Consider the following 21,265-nt stretch of genomic DNA (forward strand, 5'->3'; position numbering starts at 1 on the left):
CACGTCCTTCCACAGTGGGGACATAGGTTTCTGTGTGGGCGTTGATAACGGTGAGAGTTTGCCAAATGGGCACGTTTCATCATCTTAGCACGTTTCATCCTGAATTCAAGTGTCTTCAAAGTCCATGACACCTTTGGTAAAGCCTGTTCTCCAACTGGAGTGCTCGCAGGCCAGTGTTTCCCAATTGTAGGTTTTTATACTACCTTTTTTCTAGATTTGCCTTGAGAGAGTCTTTAAACTTCTTTTGTTGACGACCACCATTACACTTTTCATTTTTAAGTTCAGAATAGAGCAGTTGCTTTGGAAGACAACAATCAGGCATTCAAACAACATGACCAGTCCAATGAAGTTGATGTTGAAGAATCACTGCTTCAACACTGGTGATCTTTGCTTCTTCCAGTACAGTCATACCTCAGGTTGAATTTTCGGGTTGCGTGCTGCGGCGACCCAGAAGTCGGGTTTCGCCGCTCGCATATGCGCAGACGGTCAAAATGACGTCATGCTCATGCGCAGAAGTGGCAAATCGCAATCTGTGCATGCACAGACACGTGGACGTGGGTTGCGCTCGCTTCTGGATGCTAACGGGGCTCCGGAACGGATCCCATTCGCATCCAGAGGTACCACTGTACACTTGCATTAGTTTGCCTGTCTTTCCAAGTGATGTGTGAAATTTATCAGAGACACCATTGATGGAATCTTTCAAGGAGTTGGAGAAGGCGTTTATAAGTGCTCCATGTTTCACAAGCATACAGTAAAGTTGGTAGTACAATAGCTTTCTAAACAAGCATTTTGTTTCCCTGTGAATGTCCCGGTCCTAAAACATTCTTCACTTTAATCAGGAGAAAGCTGCACTCGCAGAGCTCAGGCGATGCTGGATTTTGGCATCAATGTCAGCCCTTGTGAAAAGATAACTGCCCAAGTAGAAGAAGCAATCAACACTTTCCAACGTTACACCACTGAGTTGGATTTGTGGCGCTGCAGAGCGGTTGTTTTGTGCTTGTTGGTGCAGCACTTTTGTTTTTTGGATGTCAAGCAATAGGCCAAGCTTTTCGTAAGCTTCAACGAAGATATTTAGGATGGTTTGGAGGTCATCCTCTGAGTGTGCACACACTACATTGTCATCAGCATACTGAAGCTCTATGACAGAAGTTATGGTAACCTTACTCTTTGCTTTCAGCCTACTCAGAATAAAGAGCTTTCCATCTGTCCGATATATGATTTCTACTCCGGTGGGGAGTTTCCCTTCGACAAAGTGTAGGATCATGGTGATGAAAATAACAAATAGAGTTGGGGCAATAACACAACCCTGTTTAACACCTGATCCCACGGTGGGTGGTTCACGTTGAAAGCCCTTGTTATCTGCAATTGTTGCTGTCATATTATCATGGAGGAGCCGAAGGATGTTCACAAATTTATCTGGGCAACAAATTTTCAGAAGGACAGTCCACGGGGTATTATGATTTACAGTGTCAAAGGCCTTAGTCAGGTCAATAAACACCATGTACAGGGATTGTTTTGCTCTCTGCAGTTTTCTTGAAGCGAAGCTGTTGAGTGGTGAAAATCATGTCCACTGTCTCCCTAGAAGGTCAAAAACCATTTGGGGATTCAGGAAGGGTAGCCTCAGATACTGTTAGGAGATGGTTTGCTAAGATCCTTGCAAGAATTTTGCTGTCCGCAGCTAACAAAGAGATGCCTCGATAGTGTCCACAATCCATTCTATCACCTTTTAAAAGAGATGGATAGTTTTGGCATCCCTAAAGTCTGCTGGGATCTCCTCTCTCTCCCAGTCCCCCCCCCATGAGCTTGTGAAGTTGTTGTGTAAGTTCAATTCTGTCCACTTTGAAGACTTCGGCAGGTATCCCATCAGGTCCGCTGGCTTTGTAGTTTTTCATTTGGTATTAACCATTTGGTATTAACTGTACAAAACTCTCCCAGATTTGGAGCTACTGCAAACTATCTAGTTCTACCCCCTGGAATGCAGGAATCTCTACTAAAGCATCCCTGACAGATGGCAATCCAATGTCTGCTTAAAAATCTCCAAGAAAGGACAGTCTGTTACCTTCTGAGGGAGTCCATTCCACTACTGAACAGCTCTTACCATCAGAAAGTTCTTCCTGAAGTTTAGTAGAAAGATCCTTTCTTGTAACTTGAATGCATTGGTTCAGGTCCTACCCTCTGGAGCAGGAGAAAGCAAGCTTGCTCCATCTTCCATGTGACAGCTCTTCCTATATTGAAGATGGCTATCAGTCTCCTCTTTTTCATGCTAAGCATACCCAGCTCCCTCAACCATGCCTCCTATGGCATGGTTTCCAGACCCCTTATCATCTTGGTCATCCTCCTCTGTACATGTCCCAGCTTGTCAATACTCTTCTTAAATTGTGGCACCCAGAACTGGACACAGTATTCCAGGTGTGGTCTGACCTAAATTATATTGCAGGATCTGCAGGTGATATCCTGTTTGATGGTATAGTTGAGATTATAGTTGAGGCCCTGGACTAGATGACCCTCAAATTTCCTTCCAACTCTACAGTTCTATGATTACGTATATGCCTTATGTTCTAACCATCCTGGTGCTTTTGAAGGTAGTTATGATTCCTACTGCAATGCGCAGAATCTTCAAATGCTTCACATGCACAGGTGAATTCTGGAAAAAATCCCACATGCCTGAAAATTAAATACAGGCTCCTAAAAATTGGATTTTGTCTCCTATGTTTCTCCTCCACCATCAGACCTATGTAGTACGTGGCTGATATCCTCATGACAAAACAAAGCAGAGTTGTTGATCTCAGTGTTACCTACTCAAATGCATCCTCCATGTTAGACCCCGGTGACCTGCACGTTATCTTAACACACATGAAAAAGTAAAAGAAAAAAGGATTGCAATCCTCATCCAAGCTATTCAAAACAGGAATGACAAGTATAGATTTTCACGCTATCCCATTTAGATTACCTGTAAATCCAATTTAAAGCAAAGATGAAGAGGCACCAAACTCATTGTTCTAATAGGCATCCAAGTGAAATCAAAAACCCTTCACAGCTAGATTTCAAAAGGAAATTGTAGGTGAAAATTTTAAACTATTAAAAAAGGTTTATAATATATTATTTGAATGGGAGACTAAAGACGAGGAAGTAAAATCTACAATGATTAAATGGACTCAGGATATCAGACATAACATACAATTGGAGGATTGGGAGAAATTATGGACAGTAAATTTAAAATTTACTGACTGTATTTTACTAAAAGAAAACTACATCAAAATGATGTATCGATGGTATATTATGCCAAGAAAAATGGCTAAAATGTATAAATCAAGTTCCAACAAATGCTGGAAGTGTAAAGAAAAGGAAGGTACTTTTTATCATTTATGGTATAATTGTAATATAGCTAAAAGTTATGGGGAAATGATATATAATGAAATGAAAAAAATGTTGAAGATAACTTTCGTAAAATCCCCATAAGATTTTTTGCTTGGAATTTTAGGTAAAGATTTGGCAAGAAAGAAACACAGACTTTTTATGTACGCGACTACGGCAGCAAGGATATTATGGGCGCAAGGATGAAAAAGTGATAAAGTACCAACTAAAGAAGAATGGCAAAGAAAACTTACAGAATACGCCGAAATGGCAAAATTAACGGACAGATTAAGAAATAAGGACAAAAAAATCCTTTAAGGAAGACTGGGAACCATTTGCGGCTTATTTACAAAAACAATATAAGGAATTGGACTCATTAGTAAGTTTCGAGTAAACACTTACAAATAGCAGCATTAATTGTTATTAAAAGATTATAAAGTTCAAATTAGGATAGGATAGGGAAATAGCAAGAACTGGGGTGATATGAAAATAAACCAGAATGGGAGTTGATTGAAGTCCAGGGGGATGGGGGAAAATTGGGATAGAAATGATTTATATGATGCTTGAAGTATTATTGTATTAATGGATTATTTTTTTGAAAATGTCAATAAAAATTATTTAAAAAACAACCACCACCCTTCACAGCTTAGATAGCCCCGTGGTCCCATTTAGAGGCTTCTTCAAGCTCTTGTCTAAATCAGAGTGATCAATGCAGCCCCAGACACACAAATACAATAATTTAGGGAGGATTCAGACATCCAAAATGAGATGTGCCCTGGTTGCTATTGGGGAAGCATTTGATTGAATGCAGATAGAGTTAGTTGAAAATTATTCCTGTGATCACAACAGCTGGAAAATGCTTCTCTGCAATTGTGGAAATTGTCACTTAGAAGCTGTGGTTTGTTCCACAAACAATGTGGGTCAAATGGCATGTTTTGTACTCACAAATGTATGGCAGTGGTGACGGACCCTTTTCAGTCCAACAGCTGAATTCACTTGTGGACAGCATTTCACAGTGATGACCACAGACAGAGGCTAAAGTGAGCAACAGGTATGACTTTTGCCTTTGAGAAGCAGGCTACATACAGCCACAGAGAAGTCAGAGGTTTCCACACACCCCTCACACCTTTCCATCCGGGCAAGCAAGGCCTTATCACAATTCAAGCACACACTCCAGTCAGCCAAAATCAATCAAGGAGAACACAGAGCAGGGTCAGTAATGGGTGTGGATTGGGGAGCATCTCCAGGGCCACATGGAGAAGGCTGAAGGGCCATTTCTAGACTCTGAGTCTGAGGTTTCCACTCCCTCCTTAGGGACAAGTTGCATGAAAATATTTCTGACATACTTTCTATTCCTGCCCAGTCTCCTAAAAATTATTTTGTTGCCAAGGAATTAAAAATATTTTTCATACTTTTACTGTTGCCCATCAGGAAATGAAAAGAAGCCATTTCTATTCCTTATCCCTAAACCAACCCACCAGGCTGGGAAGTATTTGACACTGTTCATAACAGCATTTGTCAACAAGGAAAGGCTAGTATTGATGGATATATTTCTTGGTCCCTGAAGCTTGCTCTCAATTTCTTCCTTTCAGAAAGGAAGTTGCCAGGGCCAAGATGACAGGACAGCACCCCTTCCCCCCCCCCAAGCCAGATCCTCGATGCCAAATTTCACAGATGGCTGAGTAGCTAGTGCTGCAGTTTCTAAGAATGATGTGTGCTAGACTAGGTACAATGTACTACCATTATAGGGTGCGGCTCGGAAGGACACCCCCCCCCATTCATTTAATTCTATGGTTGCTAGGTGAGGACAGTCTCTTGGCTTTTTCCCTTAAGCAAAAGGGCTAAAGTTACACAAATAAAGACCCAATGCAGAACAGCCCATTGGAGTCCACAGCTGCACGGATGGTATTAAAGCCAGCAACAGAAATGCAAACAAGTAACAGTTTCATACACTAAGACATTTCTCAATAAGCCAGCAATTCTCACGGATTCTCCAGCCAATTAAGCAACTTGTGACTAACAAGCCTGTTCCCATGGAAGCCAGTTCAACCTATATCAGCAGCAGCCGGTTAAGCAACCCAACAATGTTCATATTCCAGGATGGGGGGGTGGGGAAGAATAGCTGACAGTTCATCTGACTCATCACGCATTGCTAATCCACTAATTAGCATCACAAACACGTTTAAAGATTAACACAGTGGATGCTGAAACACAGCAGTGTTTTGTAAAGACACTGGAGTCAACTAGACCTGCCTTTCTTCATGCCACAAAGGTGATCAGGTGTGTAGAGCAAGGTAGGTCACAATATAACCCTGTTCTTTCAAAGCCTGAAAGATTCAGTGCCACCTATTTGCTAAATGAAGACAATCTGGGGGTTAGGCAACACCTCTCCTTAGTGTATCTGGTGCTTCGCAGGGCCATGAAGATGTAACATCACTTCAACAGGAGCAGCTGCTGATGCCAGAAATGGCATATCGTAAATATAACACTGTAGCCAAAGTTGATTTTGTTCAGAGTTTTCCATGGAATTTATTAGGGGAAATATTCAACAGCTGACTATGAACTGATATGGACCTTGCTCTTTATTTGACGGATTTCAAATACTTGTGGCCTCTTTTAGTGGACAGATTCTATAAGACGTATCTTTCTGGTTGTATCATGGATGTGGGGATCTTTTGCTTTTAATACGTATGTTTGCTGTAATTGGTTTTAGGTTTTCATTATTGCATTGTAAGTCACTTTGTGTCACTTTTGCAATAATAGTAATAACAAACAACAGAAACAACAATACTGACTCTAAAGTAATTTAAATATGGTTCCTAGTCCTGGAATCTGACACACGATGTGCATATGTGTATTCATGAAAGTAGCAACAGACTTTTTCTGGCTCTCATGATGTGAAGAAGTCTATCTGAAAGCCTGCAACACATTGCACTAAGTTCTAGTGCTTCATTGTAGCCTCCTGTCAGGTCTCCTAACCCAGTATCTCATGATCACATCAGTGCATCTCAGTTCCAATCTCAGTTCAGGCATGAACCCTTAGCTTTAGACAAAGCACTTCCTTTCAGTCTCCCATGTGCAATATGAAGATGATAATACTGGTCATTCAGATTGTTTTAAGGATTACTGTGATTGTGTATGTGAAAAGTTGTTCCTGAGCCTGAACAGAGGTGGACTGGAGTAAGACAGATAAGTGAAAATACAAGGCTTGCTTTCAGAGACCACCGGTGTGTTTTATGGTTCTTTACTTCAGAGGAAACTTATATCCTATTGCAGCATGAAAGGCCTGTATTTGAAGAAGCAGAAAACATTTTTCTCATCACTTGGAGTCAAGAATCTAAGTGTCCTCCACAAATTCCCTAATCACATGTATGTACTGGGTAAAGTGCAATGCAAAATTCCAATTTTTATGAACATGTCCAATGCTGGGAGGTAACCAAAACTTATGTCTAGTCCTCATGAGGTTTTGTTTTTTGTTGTTGTTGTTGTTGTTAAAAAAAAAACTGTGGCTGGGCTGTACCACTTTAGACTTTAGGTATATCAGGAAGAATGTTCAAGCCTGTCATTCTCTTTGACTTGATAGTTTTCTTATGTGCATGAATGCATTGATTGATTGATTGATTGATTGATTGATTGATTGTATGAAGGATCATACTGTTATGTGCACACACCCCTGCTGCCTGAAGTGGCACAGCCCAAACACAGGTTGGCTATTTCCACCTAAACTAAGTCTTAGTCATAGCAGCTGCACAGATGAGAAGCTGAGCAGTGTGAGGTTTTGGGGACCTTTTATTATTTGTTTTGGGGAAATTCCATTATTTCCACCTGTGCTTGTTTACGGTACTCTCTCTTGCTCTGGTGCTAAAGAGGACTCCGGACTTGGACTGAAGTGTGACTCACAACTTGAATGCACTGCTACAGCGGTCAGGAAGATGACCATGGCTAGCAACACAATCTCTTACATTCACAGTATCAGCATTGCTATCACACTGCAAGGACTATGCACCTCTGACAAACATCATGAGTCAGGCATCATCTACTCCCTCTTCTACCTTAACAAGGACCTGAAGAACACAGGATTAAAGTTAAAACAAGACAAGGGGTGTGTGTGTGTGTGTGTGTGTGTGTGTGTGTGCATAAAACCACCCAAGCAGCTTAAAACACAGCAGCTTAATGACAGGGCAGAATCTGCAGCTGCTAGAATGACAGGCAAAAAGGCAGGTTAATGATCAATCTTCCACAGATGGATCTAAGGGCAGCAGTTTTCAGATTACCACACACTGGGTTTAAATTGCCTTCTGCCTTCTGAAGATTTCCCCACACCCCCAGTTTCGAATGAGCATTGGATTCTCTCTTCCTACAGTAACCAACAGTGAAATCTTGCACTGTGCTGGTAAACAACTGCTGCATTCCACTCCAAAGATAGCCAAGCTCGACTGACCCAAAGACTGCCCATAACATGCTGTTCACTTGCATCTTAGGAGAGATGTTGGAATGATTTAATATTTGGAAGAGTTCCCTAAGATGTTTTGGTGACAGATAAAGGAAATGTACAATCTTTTATTTATTTCTCTAGTATTGTGGGTTTCCTTTACGCCATAAAACTGTGGTAGGGAGAAGTGCCATTGAAGTTCATTTCCCCCTCAAAATAACATTACTAAATAGCAGCCAATGGCAGGAATGTTGAACTTGGACCCTAGTTTTAAACAACAGTTCAACCATGGAGCACCCTTGTAGCTAAGAAAAGTCATTTTACCTCTACAAAACAGAATGAGAATTTTCACAGTATTGTTGCAAGGATTTAATTGTTAGATACTGCAACCCATTTTGCATTCCCAATACAAGACTAAACCCTAAAAGCCTAGATTCAGGTAGACAAACTTAGTTGATCTCTAAGGTGCTACTGGACAATTTTTATATATATATTTTTTATTCCTAAAAGCCTAGACATCAGATCACAATAGCTCACCTTGGAGCAACCTGGAACTTAGAATTTGCAAAGGCTTGTTTCAGTATTTTTATTATGAGTGCTGCGAGCAGGATGCATAATATTTTAAAGTGCTGCTGTTTTTAGCTGTATCACTGGATTTTTGAAAAAATAAACAATTCTTTATGTTTTAAAGGAAACTGCTTATTTTAAGAGTTTTATGAAAGCTACCTTGGGAGGGCTTGGTGGTATATCAATATTTGATATAAATATTTAATATAGAGAGAAATAAACAGTCTCCCATAATTACGTGACATTTGCCCACTACCACCATCTGGACCTCCATAAAGAGAAAAGGCTTTCTTCTCACAAAGTCTACCACACTTTCTCTCCTCCCTCTGTAACAGCAGCAGCCATATTATTCTCATTTGAAAGGAGCAAAAAGGACTATGGTAGCCTGTGTGTGGCTTTGAGAAGCTGCTCTGTTCCTCAGCTTCAAAATGGCCAATTTCCTGAAGGCTTTGATATTAAACAGGCCTCTCTCTATGCCAGGGGTGAGTAACCTATGGACCGCCAAATGTTGCTGAACCACAACTCCTATCATCCCTTACCACTGGCCATGCTGGCCAAGGCTAATTTGAGTTGAGTCTGAAAACACCTAGAAGCCACTGGTTCTCCATCCATACTCTATGCCCTGCAACCCAATCAAGTTTCAGAAAGCCATAGCTGCATCTTCCAGAAACAGAGGACTCAAGGGAATTCAGAGCATACGTTAAAAGCATTCAGTGTGGCCTAACTGAAACAGCATACCAACCACTAAATAGCATGTGTTGAAACTGTAGAAGCAGGCAGACTACATGACACAATACAGATATACAGAAAGGAAGAAGGCATACAGCTCTAGGAGGGGGAGTTTGGCACCTTCAGTCAGATCCATGACTCAGCCAGCAGCTCACAAAAAATCAGGCAGGAGATTACAGCCAACAAGAGCAAAGACAGAATTTTTGGAAGCTTCCCCTGTTGACCAACTGCAGCAGCTTTACCATCACTCAGGTCATTTCAAAGCCCTTGTACTATGGCTCCTGCTGCTGAGACACCCCATCACCAGATTTAGTGATCTGAAGAGTGCAGAGCTTAGATTTGGAAGAGCTCCAAGCCCTTGTCTCAACACAGCACCAAAGAGCTGCCTGGGGCCGCATTAGTGAGAAAGGATTTCTAAAATATGTTCTTGGCCTCTGCTTTCTTGTTCCATTCTGTCTTGGCTGCATCATACATAATTATATACAGAATACAGTTGCCCAAAATGGGGAACGGCCAATGTTTCTAGCACACTTTGGAGGCTGCTGGGTGTGGCATGGGGGGAGGGGGAATGAGAGGAACAAAATGTGAGACCTGTCAGAAGAGGGAAATATCAGGTAGACTATGGACTGTTCCTTCAAAACAGAGAGTGTCGTATCAGGTATCCCAAACAGATTACACTTTTTTATATAGAACAAGGCAGGAAACCATCTCAGGAATTCTGTGAACCAATAAAAATATGCCACCTCTACCATTCTGTATAATGCTGGTCTGCCTTTTAAAACAAACACATCACCAACATTTGTGCTTTGCCTGCAGCAGAAAGATCTGAAGCTTCAACTGACTTTAAATGTGGCAGACTCACCTTAGTTTAGAGATTTTTAAGCAGACATCAGGGATGTTGCAGTGTGCTTTTCCCACCAGCAGGGCTTCATGACCTGCAAGGTACCTTCCAACTCTATGATTCTATAAACCTGACTATTTGAATGGGTTCAAGAAGTATGATATTTGTCCTACAAGTAATAAAAAATGATAGTGTAACATGAGCTTGAACACTGTGTGCAGGCCATGTTCTCCATGTCACGCTAAGTGGGGGAAATGCCTTTGTTTAGCATTCTGAGAATGTGCTTCTAAATCATCACACTGAGATGTAAATAACGCAGCTCAATAATAAAGCTGCTTATTTTTCCTCAACACATCAGCCTTCCTGTGTGCCCTACATGTTTTCAGCTCAAGCTGAGGGGTGGGAGTGACTTCAAAAACATTTCCAGTGAACAGATGCCTACTAACTGCATCTTACCACTAGGAGTGGAGGAAAGAGCTCTGGAGGCTGCTGTTGTTTATCACATGAGTGGACACGGGAGTAAAATAAACAAGAAAGAAGGAACCATGTGTAATCTGTCACATCAGGGAAACAATGGACAGAACACATAGCCCACTTTTGGACCATAAGTGCAACCATGCATTATTCATACACCAGAAGCAACAGCCATATAGAGTTGCTTCAAGAGCAATCTCCACCCAGAGTTCTTCTAATCCTTAAGTATTCCCTCCTTTTTCAAATGACATCAATGCCAATTCTCTCTTTGTAAACAAATCAAGTGCTGAATTCACTTTGGGTTTTTTATTAGTACAGTGGTACCTCGGGTTAAGAACTTAATTCATTCTGGAGGTCCATTCTTAACCTGAAGCACCACTTTAGCTAATGGGGCCTCCCGCTGCCGCTGCGCGATTTCTGTTCTCATCCTGAAGCAAAGTTCTTAATCTGAGGTACTATTTCTGGGTTAGCGGAGTCTGAAACCTGTAGCGTCTGTAACACGAGGTACCACTGTATTTATTAAAGATTTTTTGTGTAACAATCAAATAATCAACAACAAGAAGAAGAAGGAGGAGGAGGATTGTCATCCCAGGATTAGCAGCCATGGAGACAATGGCTTAATCAACTCAGATGGCAAACTTCACTCTCATGTGTCCATTTATTTCACAAGTTTGATTTGTCATGATTTGTTCTTGAAGTTATGGAATCTAAGGACTTGGGCTTTACTGACTTAGTATAAGTTGGGCGGGGGTGAAGGAGAAGTTGTAGCATTCGTTCCCTTCTCTAATGTGGGCTGGGGCAATTTTTTAAAAAAATGAGACCTAGTTTTGTCTGCATCCTTAAGGGGTCCACAAGTCTGCTTGCTGTATTGAATGTTCCATCAGCCCATGTTTGTGATCAAATAACTCCAGTCTTCCTGTCCAGCTTCAAAGGGTCTGAAATATTCCCTGCAGTTGCACTGTACAAAGAAGCACAGTGCAACAGTGGGGGAAACCCAAGACCCCACTCCAGTTCTAAGTTGGATAGAACAGCTCAGTATTTTGGGTGTCAACACTAAGAGGACCCTGGCAGCCAGGAACAAAAACTATCTCCTGCTCTCTCTCCCTCCCATAATTCCACATTTGGAGCTAGAGCAGGGAACAGGGAGTAGTGAACATTGCAGCAGTTACATTGGGCTGTAGAAGCCTGATGCAACTGCAGATATGATCGCTATCCCCCTTCTCAGGTCCAGACATGAAGATAGGTGTTGTTTCTGACCTCATAAGGTCAGAGACCAGAGGAGGGGCACAGCGTCCTGGCAAGCATAATTTTTGGCTTGGCTACCTAGACACGGCATAAATTGTTGATCACTGCTCACTTGCCTTAACACACACAACCCTGCAAGCTTACACAGCAAAAATCTCATAAAAATGAGAGGGCCCACAAGCAGCTTAACACAATATTGGCATAAGGCCCCTACACTGCACTGATAGGGAAAGCAGGATGGGGTTGGTGCTCTTCCTCCTACTAACCATGACATTTGGGAAACTTGTCACCCTGAAGGTGGCAACCTTATATTCTGAGGACTGACATGCCCAACATAGTGGCTTACAGCTAAAGGCACCTCTAATTCCCAGTATACCTGCTGCTATACTAAGGGCTCCACCAATTTCTACTGTGATTTTTAGGGACAGAGAAAATCTAGCATCAAGTGAGACTTCCTAATTCCCACTTTATATATATTTAGAAGCAAATTTTACACTTGGGGGGAAAAGAAGTCATTGGAGACATTGAATCACAGAGGCAGCATTTTCACAAACAAGGATGCACTATGGTAGCTTTCACCAAGCTGGTACACTCCAAATGTTTTGGACTACAACTCCCACCCATCCAAACCTTCCAGAAGGCACCAGCTTGGGGAAGGCTGCATCATAGGAATGATTAGTCATCTGTGAGACACATCTAGCCATGTTGATAACTGCACTCAGCATAATGGGGCCAACTGTGGCTTCTTAGTGCAGGCAACAGTAAAAATACATCTGACAACAGCCTTCCTGTGTTGCCCACTATTTATGCAGCACACTCATCGTAAGAAGCAAAAGGTGACAGATGTACTTTACTGCTGCGCTGTTTTGGTAACACAACACAAATTCATTGAGATGGGAGATGGGGGAGAAGAGAGAGAAGTGCAACTTAATTCCTCCCCCCCCCAAAAAAAATAATCCCTGAAAGTTATAAATTAGCAGCTATCAGAAATATTGCTTTGCCCCAATACCAGAAACCAAGCAAAAAGCAGGAAAAAAATGGACATTAACATGGTATTAAGTTGGGGGCGGGGTTTGCTGGAACTCTATTTGAACCAATATGTTTGGACTGACCAACAAATGGAGCTCTTCCTCATTCTTTTGGCAGGGGTATTGAATGCCAACCTCATTGCCCTAAGCTCAGCCTAGAGGAAGACTGCAGAACATGCACTCAAATTATTGTGCAAGAAGATGGAAGATCTTAGCATTATTTTCCACAATATTACAATTTGACTGGCATGAGTTACTCTGGAGGATGTTGGGTACATAAAACTGAAGGTGGCTTCCCAGATCCAGTTGCCAGATACATCCATGGGTCAAGAAAGTGAATGTGTGCAGCTAAGGGGGTGAAGGATTATGCGAGCTGTAGTCCAAAACATCTGGAGGACAGCAGACTGGAGAAAGCTAGCATAGACCAAAACAAGAAGAAAGCACTATAAATTGCCCCATTCCTCTGGCAAGAACAAGCACACCTTAGTGTATTTCAACAATGCCAGAAGCAAAGACGTTCAAGTGTATGATAACTACAAATGTATCAAAACACATAATACTGGCACCACTCCCTCCTCCTGTAAACTGCCAGCCACTGCCTACAAAACAAACAATCACCACCTTTTCAACTGTATCCAATGTTCAATTACCACCATATTGATATCCCTGGCACAGATTAGGTACTTGCATATGGTGTGCAAATGTTAAGCAAATGGCTTCTTCTTGGTAGTGGGAGTCCATTGGTAAACTATAAATTTAGGTTCCTCTTTCCAACTTTCCCTCCTTACAATATATACCAACATAACTTTAAACTTTAAACAGTAAGACATGGCACAGAGAGAAGAAAGTGTAAACTGATGTTGTGAATTCAGAATTTTGCATAGCAAGGGCTCAAAAGTGTAGTAAATCCAACTACTATGAAACATTAAACTTCCTAAAGCATACTATTTAGGACAGTCGGTGATGCCTTATGCAATATACAAACAATGTAAGTTGACCAGAGTGAACAGAGATGCAGCTTGTTGAGGAGAAAGAAAGACGCCTTATGCAATATGTCAAAAGCACATGCTAGCATGTCATTCAGAACAGCTTTCTTAATAAATTACCGTATTTTTCGCTCTATAAGACGCACCAGACCATAAGACGCACCTAGTTTTTGGAGGAGGAAAACAAGAAAAAAAATATTCTGAATCCCAGAAGCCAGAACAGCAAGAGAGATCGCTGCACAGTGAAAGTAGCAATCCCTCTTGCTGTTCTGGCTTCTGGGATAGCTGCGCAGCCTGCATTCGCTCCATAAGACGCACACACATTTCCCCTTACTTTTTAGGAGGGAAAAAGTGAGTCTTATAGAGCAAAAAATACGGTAATTAAAAAAGTAATTGGAACCCTTGAAGTCAAAAGCTTCTATTTATCCAGTGAGGCTGAGATTATTTTCTTTGTAAAATTTATATGCTGTCCTTCAATATAATCTCAGGATAACTCATACAATAAAAACTGCGTAACTGAATTTTAAAAATCAATAAGCACAGAACATCAGATAAAAACTAAGCAACAAAATAAACACATTTTAACAGTTAAAGTCTGGGAAACTAAGGAAATGGTTGCCTAGCGCCAAAAGAAAGCAAAATAGGAGCCAAACAAGCCACTTGCAGGAATAATTCCAGAAATAGGGTGTCACCACCAAGAAGCTCCTCTCCCCAGTTGCTCCCCACCTCAATTACAATGGAGGCACCCAGAGGACTGACATTCCTTCAGAGCGGCATTCTCCAACCTAATGCCTCCCAGATATTTGGACTAGAGTTCCCATCAGCCCCAGCTAGCATGAATATCCTGGCAGGAGGTTATGACAGTTGTAGGCGAAAACATCTGGAGGACACAAGATTGAGGAAGGCTGCTTAAGACCTTGGCATTCCTTCCTGCACCATTCCACACAGGAGGCCACATTTTGCAAATACGAAGTTATTTCAAGTGCTTATACCCTGCTCATTAGCCTAAGAGGCTCTCAGAAAGGCTTATAAAAATCAGCTGTAAAACAGTCCCTTACCTGTATCCGAATCTTTTTGATCTCCATTTGTTCCAACAGTGAAAGGCAGCTTCCGTTTTGTAGCTCTCTCTTTCACCTCCTTGCCGCCATCACTCCGGTCCAATTTTGGAGTCTTGGTTAGAGAAACTTTATCTTTATCCTAGAAGGGAAAATAAGAGATCTTCATAAGAATCTAATATTTGCAATCAGCAAGGCTGTTTTTGCTAAGCAAATTTATAGTGCCAGAGGATATTCAACAGACCTTACCAAACCTGTTTGTCCATAGAGAAACACACATTTGCACATTCCCAGAAGCCAAAATGGCAGCTGCAGGACTTTCCACCACCAATGGATTGACCAGACTATTGATTTAAAGGGTACCCCTGCAACATTTTAGCCTTGTAGAATGGTCCTGAAATACCTGATTAGGTAGCAAGTGTGCTACATCCAATATACATGTAATGGATGGGGAGTGGGAATCAGCTTGGCTGTACTCATCCTGGCAGCAATAGGAATCACTGTGATTCTGAACATGAGTGGTGCGGGCACCACTGAATATTGTCTGTGCCATTGCCTACAGTGGGCAACACTATTTACATCCTCTCCATTGCTTAGGGTTGTTGTTTTAATAAAATAAAAATATTTACTGGCTCTTTTCTTCTCCTGAAAACTTATTTGGCGTGTATAGGGAGGAAATACATCCTATGATTTAAAAAGTGAAATTCCTTCTTCCAAAATGGCAGAGATTTTCCCTGTGGCACATAACATTGTGAGCTCAAACTATTAGAATATTCTGGCAGCTGATCAGCCTGCTGCAAAGCTTCCCAGCCATTTATAGGATCACCCTTCCTACCAGAAAAAAATGTACTTAAAGCATATGTTCTGTCTACATCAGCTTGTAATCTTGTGCTCGCTGTGTGCAGGAAGGGATGGGGGAAGAAGGAGGGGGGAGAAGGATGGTCAGTTCTCCCACCAGAAGGAAAAGATGGCAACAATCTCCTATGAACATCCACTTCAGTGAGTGTTTCACTCTTCACTGTCACTGTGGAATCCCATTAAATAACAATGGCAACTCTCAAACCTATTTCTGGTTTTACATCTGGGTGGAGAGGCAGCTTTTTAAAAATCCCCATAAAGGGAGTATACATTTTCTAAAATCCAAATCTGTTAGAAGCATCTACTATAATCTTAAGCAGCTAGATGACTGAGGCTTGAAGCCTTTTATGGAAAACCTCTCACACATACACACATATTCTTCCTCTGAGACTTCGGAAGCTCTTGGTACCACAGATCCCTCTCCCTCAGAATGAAATGCTTCAAAATAACCTGCTAAATGACCTACTGCACCATGTACCATTGCATGTCTTATAAACTCAGACGTTTTAAGGATGCCACGAACAAGAGGTTACGGACCAATGATTCAAATAGCTATCAAGGACCTACCAAGGCCTTATATCTGTTTATTTAAAAGGAGTCTTTTATCAAAGTTGCATTCCATATGATGGCTATCCTCATTTCTGATGCATATGCAAACACAATTTGATGGGCCAGAGCACTTGTAAGAAACCTACATATAAAAGTGGTTAGATCTCCAAAAGAAGACTTTGCCAGGAGCTTCACATTCACATCAACCCAGCTCAGTTATTGTTCTTGAATTTGCATTTGGAAGCTTAAAATATAAATTATTTTATTAAGCTTGGCATGTGCTTGAGTACTTTCGCTTTTTAAATCAGTGAGAGTTCTCTGCGATGCTGCTCTTGTAGCAGTCAGACTAGAACTGAGTAGGAAGTCACTTGTTCTAGCACTAGAGGCAAAATGTCTATCATTCAGGAGAGGAGATATGAGTGCCAGCACCAAAGCTTCAACTCTAGGATGTTTCTGGGATGTGTTTTGCACAGGCCATGGGCCCATTTGTTTACCTGCACAAACATCACCAAAAACTTGTGTATGTGTGTCTGGGACTCTGTTTTACTTCAAGAATGTACCAGACCAAAGGGAATGCACTTTAATTTTGCTTTTAAGTAAACATGGGTAATGGTATCAACAATTTATTGGGATTGGGGGGAGAGACACAACACAACAATGCTAACTGCATCACTCATAAGATTGTGGCAGGTGACTCGAAGTCATAAGACCAATGAATACACATTACTCCTTCCTCTTTCTTGGTTATACTCTGGCATGGGCCCTGGATGGGGATTTTAAAAAATATGTTTTCCTCTACTGGTCTGTTCTATTTACTCCCCACTTCCTCAGAGTCACCAGCAACAAAAAGTACATTTCAGTCATAAAGTATTTCCAAATGGATTCCAAACTAATAAATCAGGAATCCTATGCAGTATGATCAGCTTCAGTTTCATACAAGAATTCTTAAACTGCTTTCATGTAACAAGAGTCCAACTCTGCTTTTGTGGGCAGTCAAGAATTAAGCGACATTCAGAAAGGGGGACATGCTATTAATATTTGTAAGTAAAAAAGAGAAGTGCCCTTATTAAAAGAAATTCTCTCATTGTTGAAATTTTAGGGTGTCAGAACAAATTTGCAAGAGCCAAAATAAAAACTATAATTTCTCTTTATGAACATTCTTTTTAAAAAGCATTCTCTAGCCTGTGAACCATTCGTAGGAGAGATGGAAGATACTATCTTCAAGGTTCTGATTGGAGTAGTGATGTACATCAGTGTACTGCACATATTTTCATATTTGTAGTTTATTCTGTCTCTAAGTTTTCAATTCATTTAGGGCAGAAAGGAACAAGATTGGTTGCAAACTGTAGAATTGAATAGCCAAGGGGAAAGGGTACAGAACTATGTAGGGCACTGAAGCCCTGCCTAATCCATGTACACAGTTCTCAGCTCCTACCCACCTTTCCAATCTCTCAGCAACAAATGGGCCAGAAACTTGACTGGCAAACTCCACAGTGAGACTTCAGTAACACACACACACACACAAAATTTGCCTTTTTCTGATCAAGAAAAGCCTTAGGATGTTAATATGGGCAACTTCTTTCTTCAGTCCTGCTGAAAAATAGTGTGGTAACAATGCAGTTAATCTTTCCCACTACCAAACTCATGGGTGTTTTTGTCTCCCCGGCCCATCCTGACACTGGAAACTAACAACACTGTAAAAGTATTTTCCCACAGTGCAGGTTCTTGAAGAACAACCTTGAGTTAATTGAATCAATCACCTTTCCCCAAAAAATGTACCAGTACCTCTTCAAATACACTCAGAAATCCCATTTCAATCACAGGGAATAATAATATCATCTTCATAGTACATGTAGTCCTGGGAACATAAGTTGCTACAACTCTTACTTCTAGAACATGGAGAATGCAGAGCGCTTACTGAAGTACATAAGCATGTGTGCGCATTCCGTGATGAAAGGCAGAGTCCCAGTTAAACCATTAAAACTGGGATTTCTTAAACAATAAACACTTATGTAGAAAGCTTGATGCAGAGAATCTCAGAACAGCAGTAACAAGGGGTCAATTGTGCTTGTGTATACATGCCAAAAATTATAATTCCAGCATTGTTTGCTATTTAAGAATAAATTTCAGTGGGCGAAAATTCCTGGTGCTCTCTGTCTCTCATGAAGAGAACCCTAAAAGATCCCTTCTGAAATCAAAATTGGATTTGTTATCCTGCTTTCATTTTTTGCTCATAGTTTTAAGAAGCAGTTATAAACTTGCCAAAGCAACTTTAATAATGCTTACTTCAAAAAGATGCCATGGCAAGTACCATATTTTTCCATGTATGAGACTAGGTTTTTTTATTTTACCAAAAAAATTTTTTAATTGGGGCTCGTCTTGAACACGGGTAGTGCTAAGAGGTGTTTTCTTAATTTGGAGTCCCCCAAAATAGGGGAGTGTCTTATACATTGGGGCATCTTATACATGGAAAAATACAGTAAATCCATATGCTAGGAAACTTAAGATTCATTGCATGTGACCTTTTGTCTGCCCCCTGCATATACTTTATTGAAACTTTTCATCATGCAATACAATAAAACAAACTAATGTGACAGGTAAAAGAAAGTCACTGATACCACATGGGCATTCAAGAGTAGTGCTAGGTCAAGAAGCACCCCAAGCTGTGAACCTGCATCTTCAAGGAGAGAGTATGATTTCATTCAAGGCTGGTTGTACACCTATCCATAGACCTACTGTTCCCCCAGATATTAGTCCTATCTTGCACAGAGTACATTTGTTCACTTCTATCCAGTACTTTATTGTCCCCAGACATTAGTTTCCTTCTATATGCTTTGAGCCATATCAGATGTGCTACTCCATGTCTGATCCACTAGTGAGCAGCTACACAAGTCACAGCACTTTCACTTAGAAATGCCCTCACCCCCACGCCACCCAAAAGGCACACCTGGCCTCATACACTGTCAATACTGTGTTGCCAGGTGAAAAACGGCCTTTGGTGATGGTGGCACCTGCTGACTGAGTTTTGTTATTTGTGTTGTTGCTAATGCAGAAATTTTGCTGGCTGCTGCTACTGCAATACCATGTTTTTGTTACTGTTCTATTTATATTTCAAACATAATGTTCACCACTTTGAGGGGGTTTTGCAAAGGAAAGGTAGGGTGCACATTTTCAAAATAAAATACAAGGGTGCTTGTACTTAATTATGAAGTGTAAAACACAGGCTGCAAGAGGCAAATTGTGTGGACAAGGGGGAGTGAGGAACTACTTGCCTAAGTCTCAACCAACAAGACAAACTAGTTCACATGATTACTGAACAAGATAGACTAAGGGCAACCAATATGGTGTTCATGGAAAACAACTCCCACCATTTCTGACCACAGGCCATGCAGGCTGGGATAATGGAAGCTGAAGCCCAACAACATCTGGAGAGCATTATGTTGGCTATCCCTGGGACAGACTTCTACAGTGATTGGCCCCAAGTCCCCTTACATACCGTGTAAGCCGCTCAAAAGAAGATTCCTGTGCAACTCCCCACAAACAATGCACAACATATGGAATTTTGCTATTACAAGAAGTGATGGTAGCTGAATGTTCACAAGGCTATAAAAGAGGATTAAACAGATTCAAGGAGGACAGGTATATTAAGCAGTTATTGGTCATGGTGGCTATATGGCAACTCTATGTTCAGACAAGGATGCTACTGTAAACCAGTGGCTAGAGAGCAAATATGAGAAAATGCTATTGCCTCCATGTCCAACTTGTTGCTTCCTGGGGGCATCTAGCTGGCCACTGTGGGAAGCAGGATGATGGACGAGATAGAATGTAACAGTGTACCAGACTAAGAATCTAACAGAAAAGTCTATACCTAAGAATGAAGTGCATGTATTATGAATTCCATAATGCTGAGCACTGGGAAAGACTGGTGACTTCATACCCTGTTTGTGTACTTTCCAGAGCCAGTGTGGTACAGTGGTTAGAATGGCAGATGAAGACCAGGGAGACCTGAATTCAAATCCCCACTCAGCCATGAAACTCTCTGGGTGACCTTGGGACAGTCATGACAACCTCATAGGGTTGTTTTTATAACAGGAATCAAGTAAACCACTTTGTGTTCGTTGAAATTATTATTATTCACACAGAGGGCCTTCTCAGTAGTGGCGCCCGCCCTGTGGAATGCCCTCCCATCAGATGTCAAGGAAATAAGCAGCTATCCTATTTTTAAAAGACACTTGAAGGCAGCCCTGTTTAGGGAAGCTTTTAATATTTAATGCTGTATTGTTTTCAGCACTTGATTGGGAGCCGCCCAGAGTGGCTGGGGAAACTCTGCCAGATGGGCGGGGTATAAATATTTATTATTATTATTATTATTATTATTATTATTATTATTATTATTATTGGCAAGGCAGGGTAAAAATGGATTGGAACCAATTCATTTGGTTGGCTACTATGGGAAAGAGGATGAAGGACTAGATTGATCTTTGGTCTAATCCAGCTGGTCAAGACAGCGGCATCACAAGTTTTATCCTAAAAGTTGAATTACTATTACATGCCTGCTTGTGGGCAACACAATTCTGATTCTCTTTGCACTTCATCCAGGATGCTAGTTTCACTTTGAAGCTTAAAAACCAATGAACTTTCCAGTATGTTTTGAAAGCTTTGCATAACAGGCTGATGGAAATCCCCAATCCCAGCTGTGCTGCAACAAGGCAAGTTCCACAGTAACATTTTGGATTATAACTACTCAGAGAAATGTACAGCAAAGCTAAAAAGGTAATGCATTGTACTCCACCTCTCCTGAAGACAAAATTGTAAGCCAAAACAATTCCCAGCAGCATTTGCACCTCCTTTTTAACAACACTCTGAAGTGGAAACATCCTTTAGAATGTAATGTTTCTTCTGTGGCTGGAATAAGTACATCAGATTATAGGCTCATGACGACGGTTAACACATGCTCTACAGATGTGTATTCATCAGCTTCACTGTGCTGAGTGTGTGTAGGGAATAGCTCTCACATGCAGCCCCAAACTCTAAAGGCTGATTCATATATCCTTGCAACACTGTGGTTGGGACTACATGAGACCGTAAATATATGAGTTGAGCTTCCATACAGGATAGCCAGATTATGTCAACATTTATATTCTGCA

General features: G+C 41.2%; 1 protein-coding gene across 5 annotated transcripts in view; it reads right to left on the reverse strand.

The window, feature by feature from the left end:
* Positions 1–21,265, reverse strand: part of ANKRD11 (ankyrin repeat domain containing 11) — a 190,363-nt gene that overhangs the window by 36,781 nt on the left and 132,317 nt on the right. For all 5 annotated transcript variants that reach the window (XM_053400020.1, XM_053400017.1, XM_053400022.1 and 2 more), the window contains exon 4: positions 14,715–14,853. In XM_053400020.1, coding sequence (XP_053255995.1) covers positions 14,715–14,853 — 139 coding nt within the window. The remainder of the gene's footprint in view (positions 1–14,714; positions 14,854–21,265) is intronic.

This window comes from Podarcis raffonei, chromosome 8 (assembly GCF_027172205.1).
Source record: "Podarcis raffonei isolate rPodRaf1 chromosome 8, rPodRaf1.pri, whole genome shotgun sequence".
Taxonomy (NCBI): domain Eukaryota; kingdom Metazoa; phylum Chordata; class Lepidosauria; order Squamata; family Lacertidae; genus Podarcis; species Podarcis raffonei.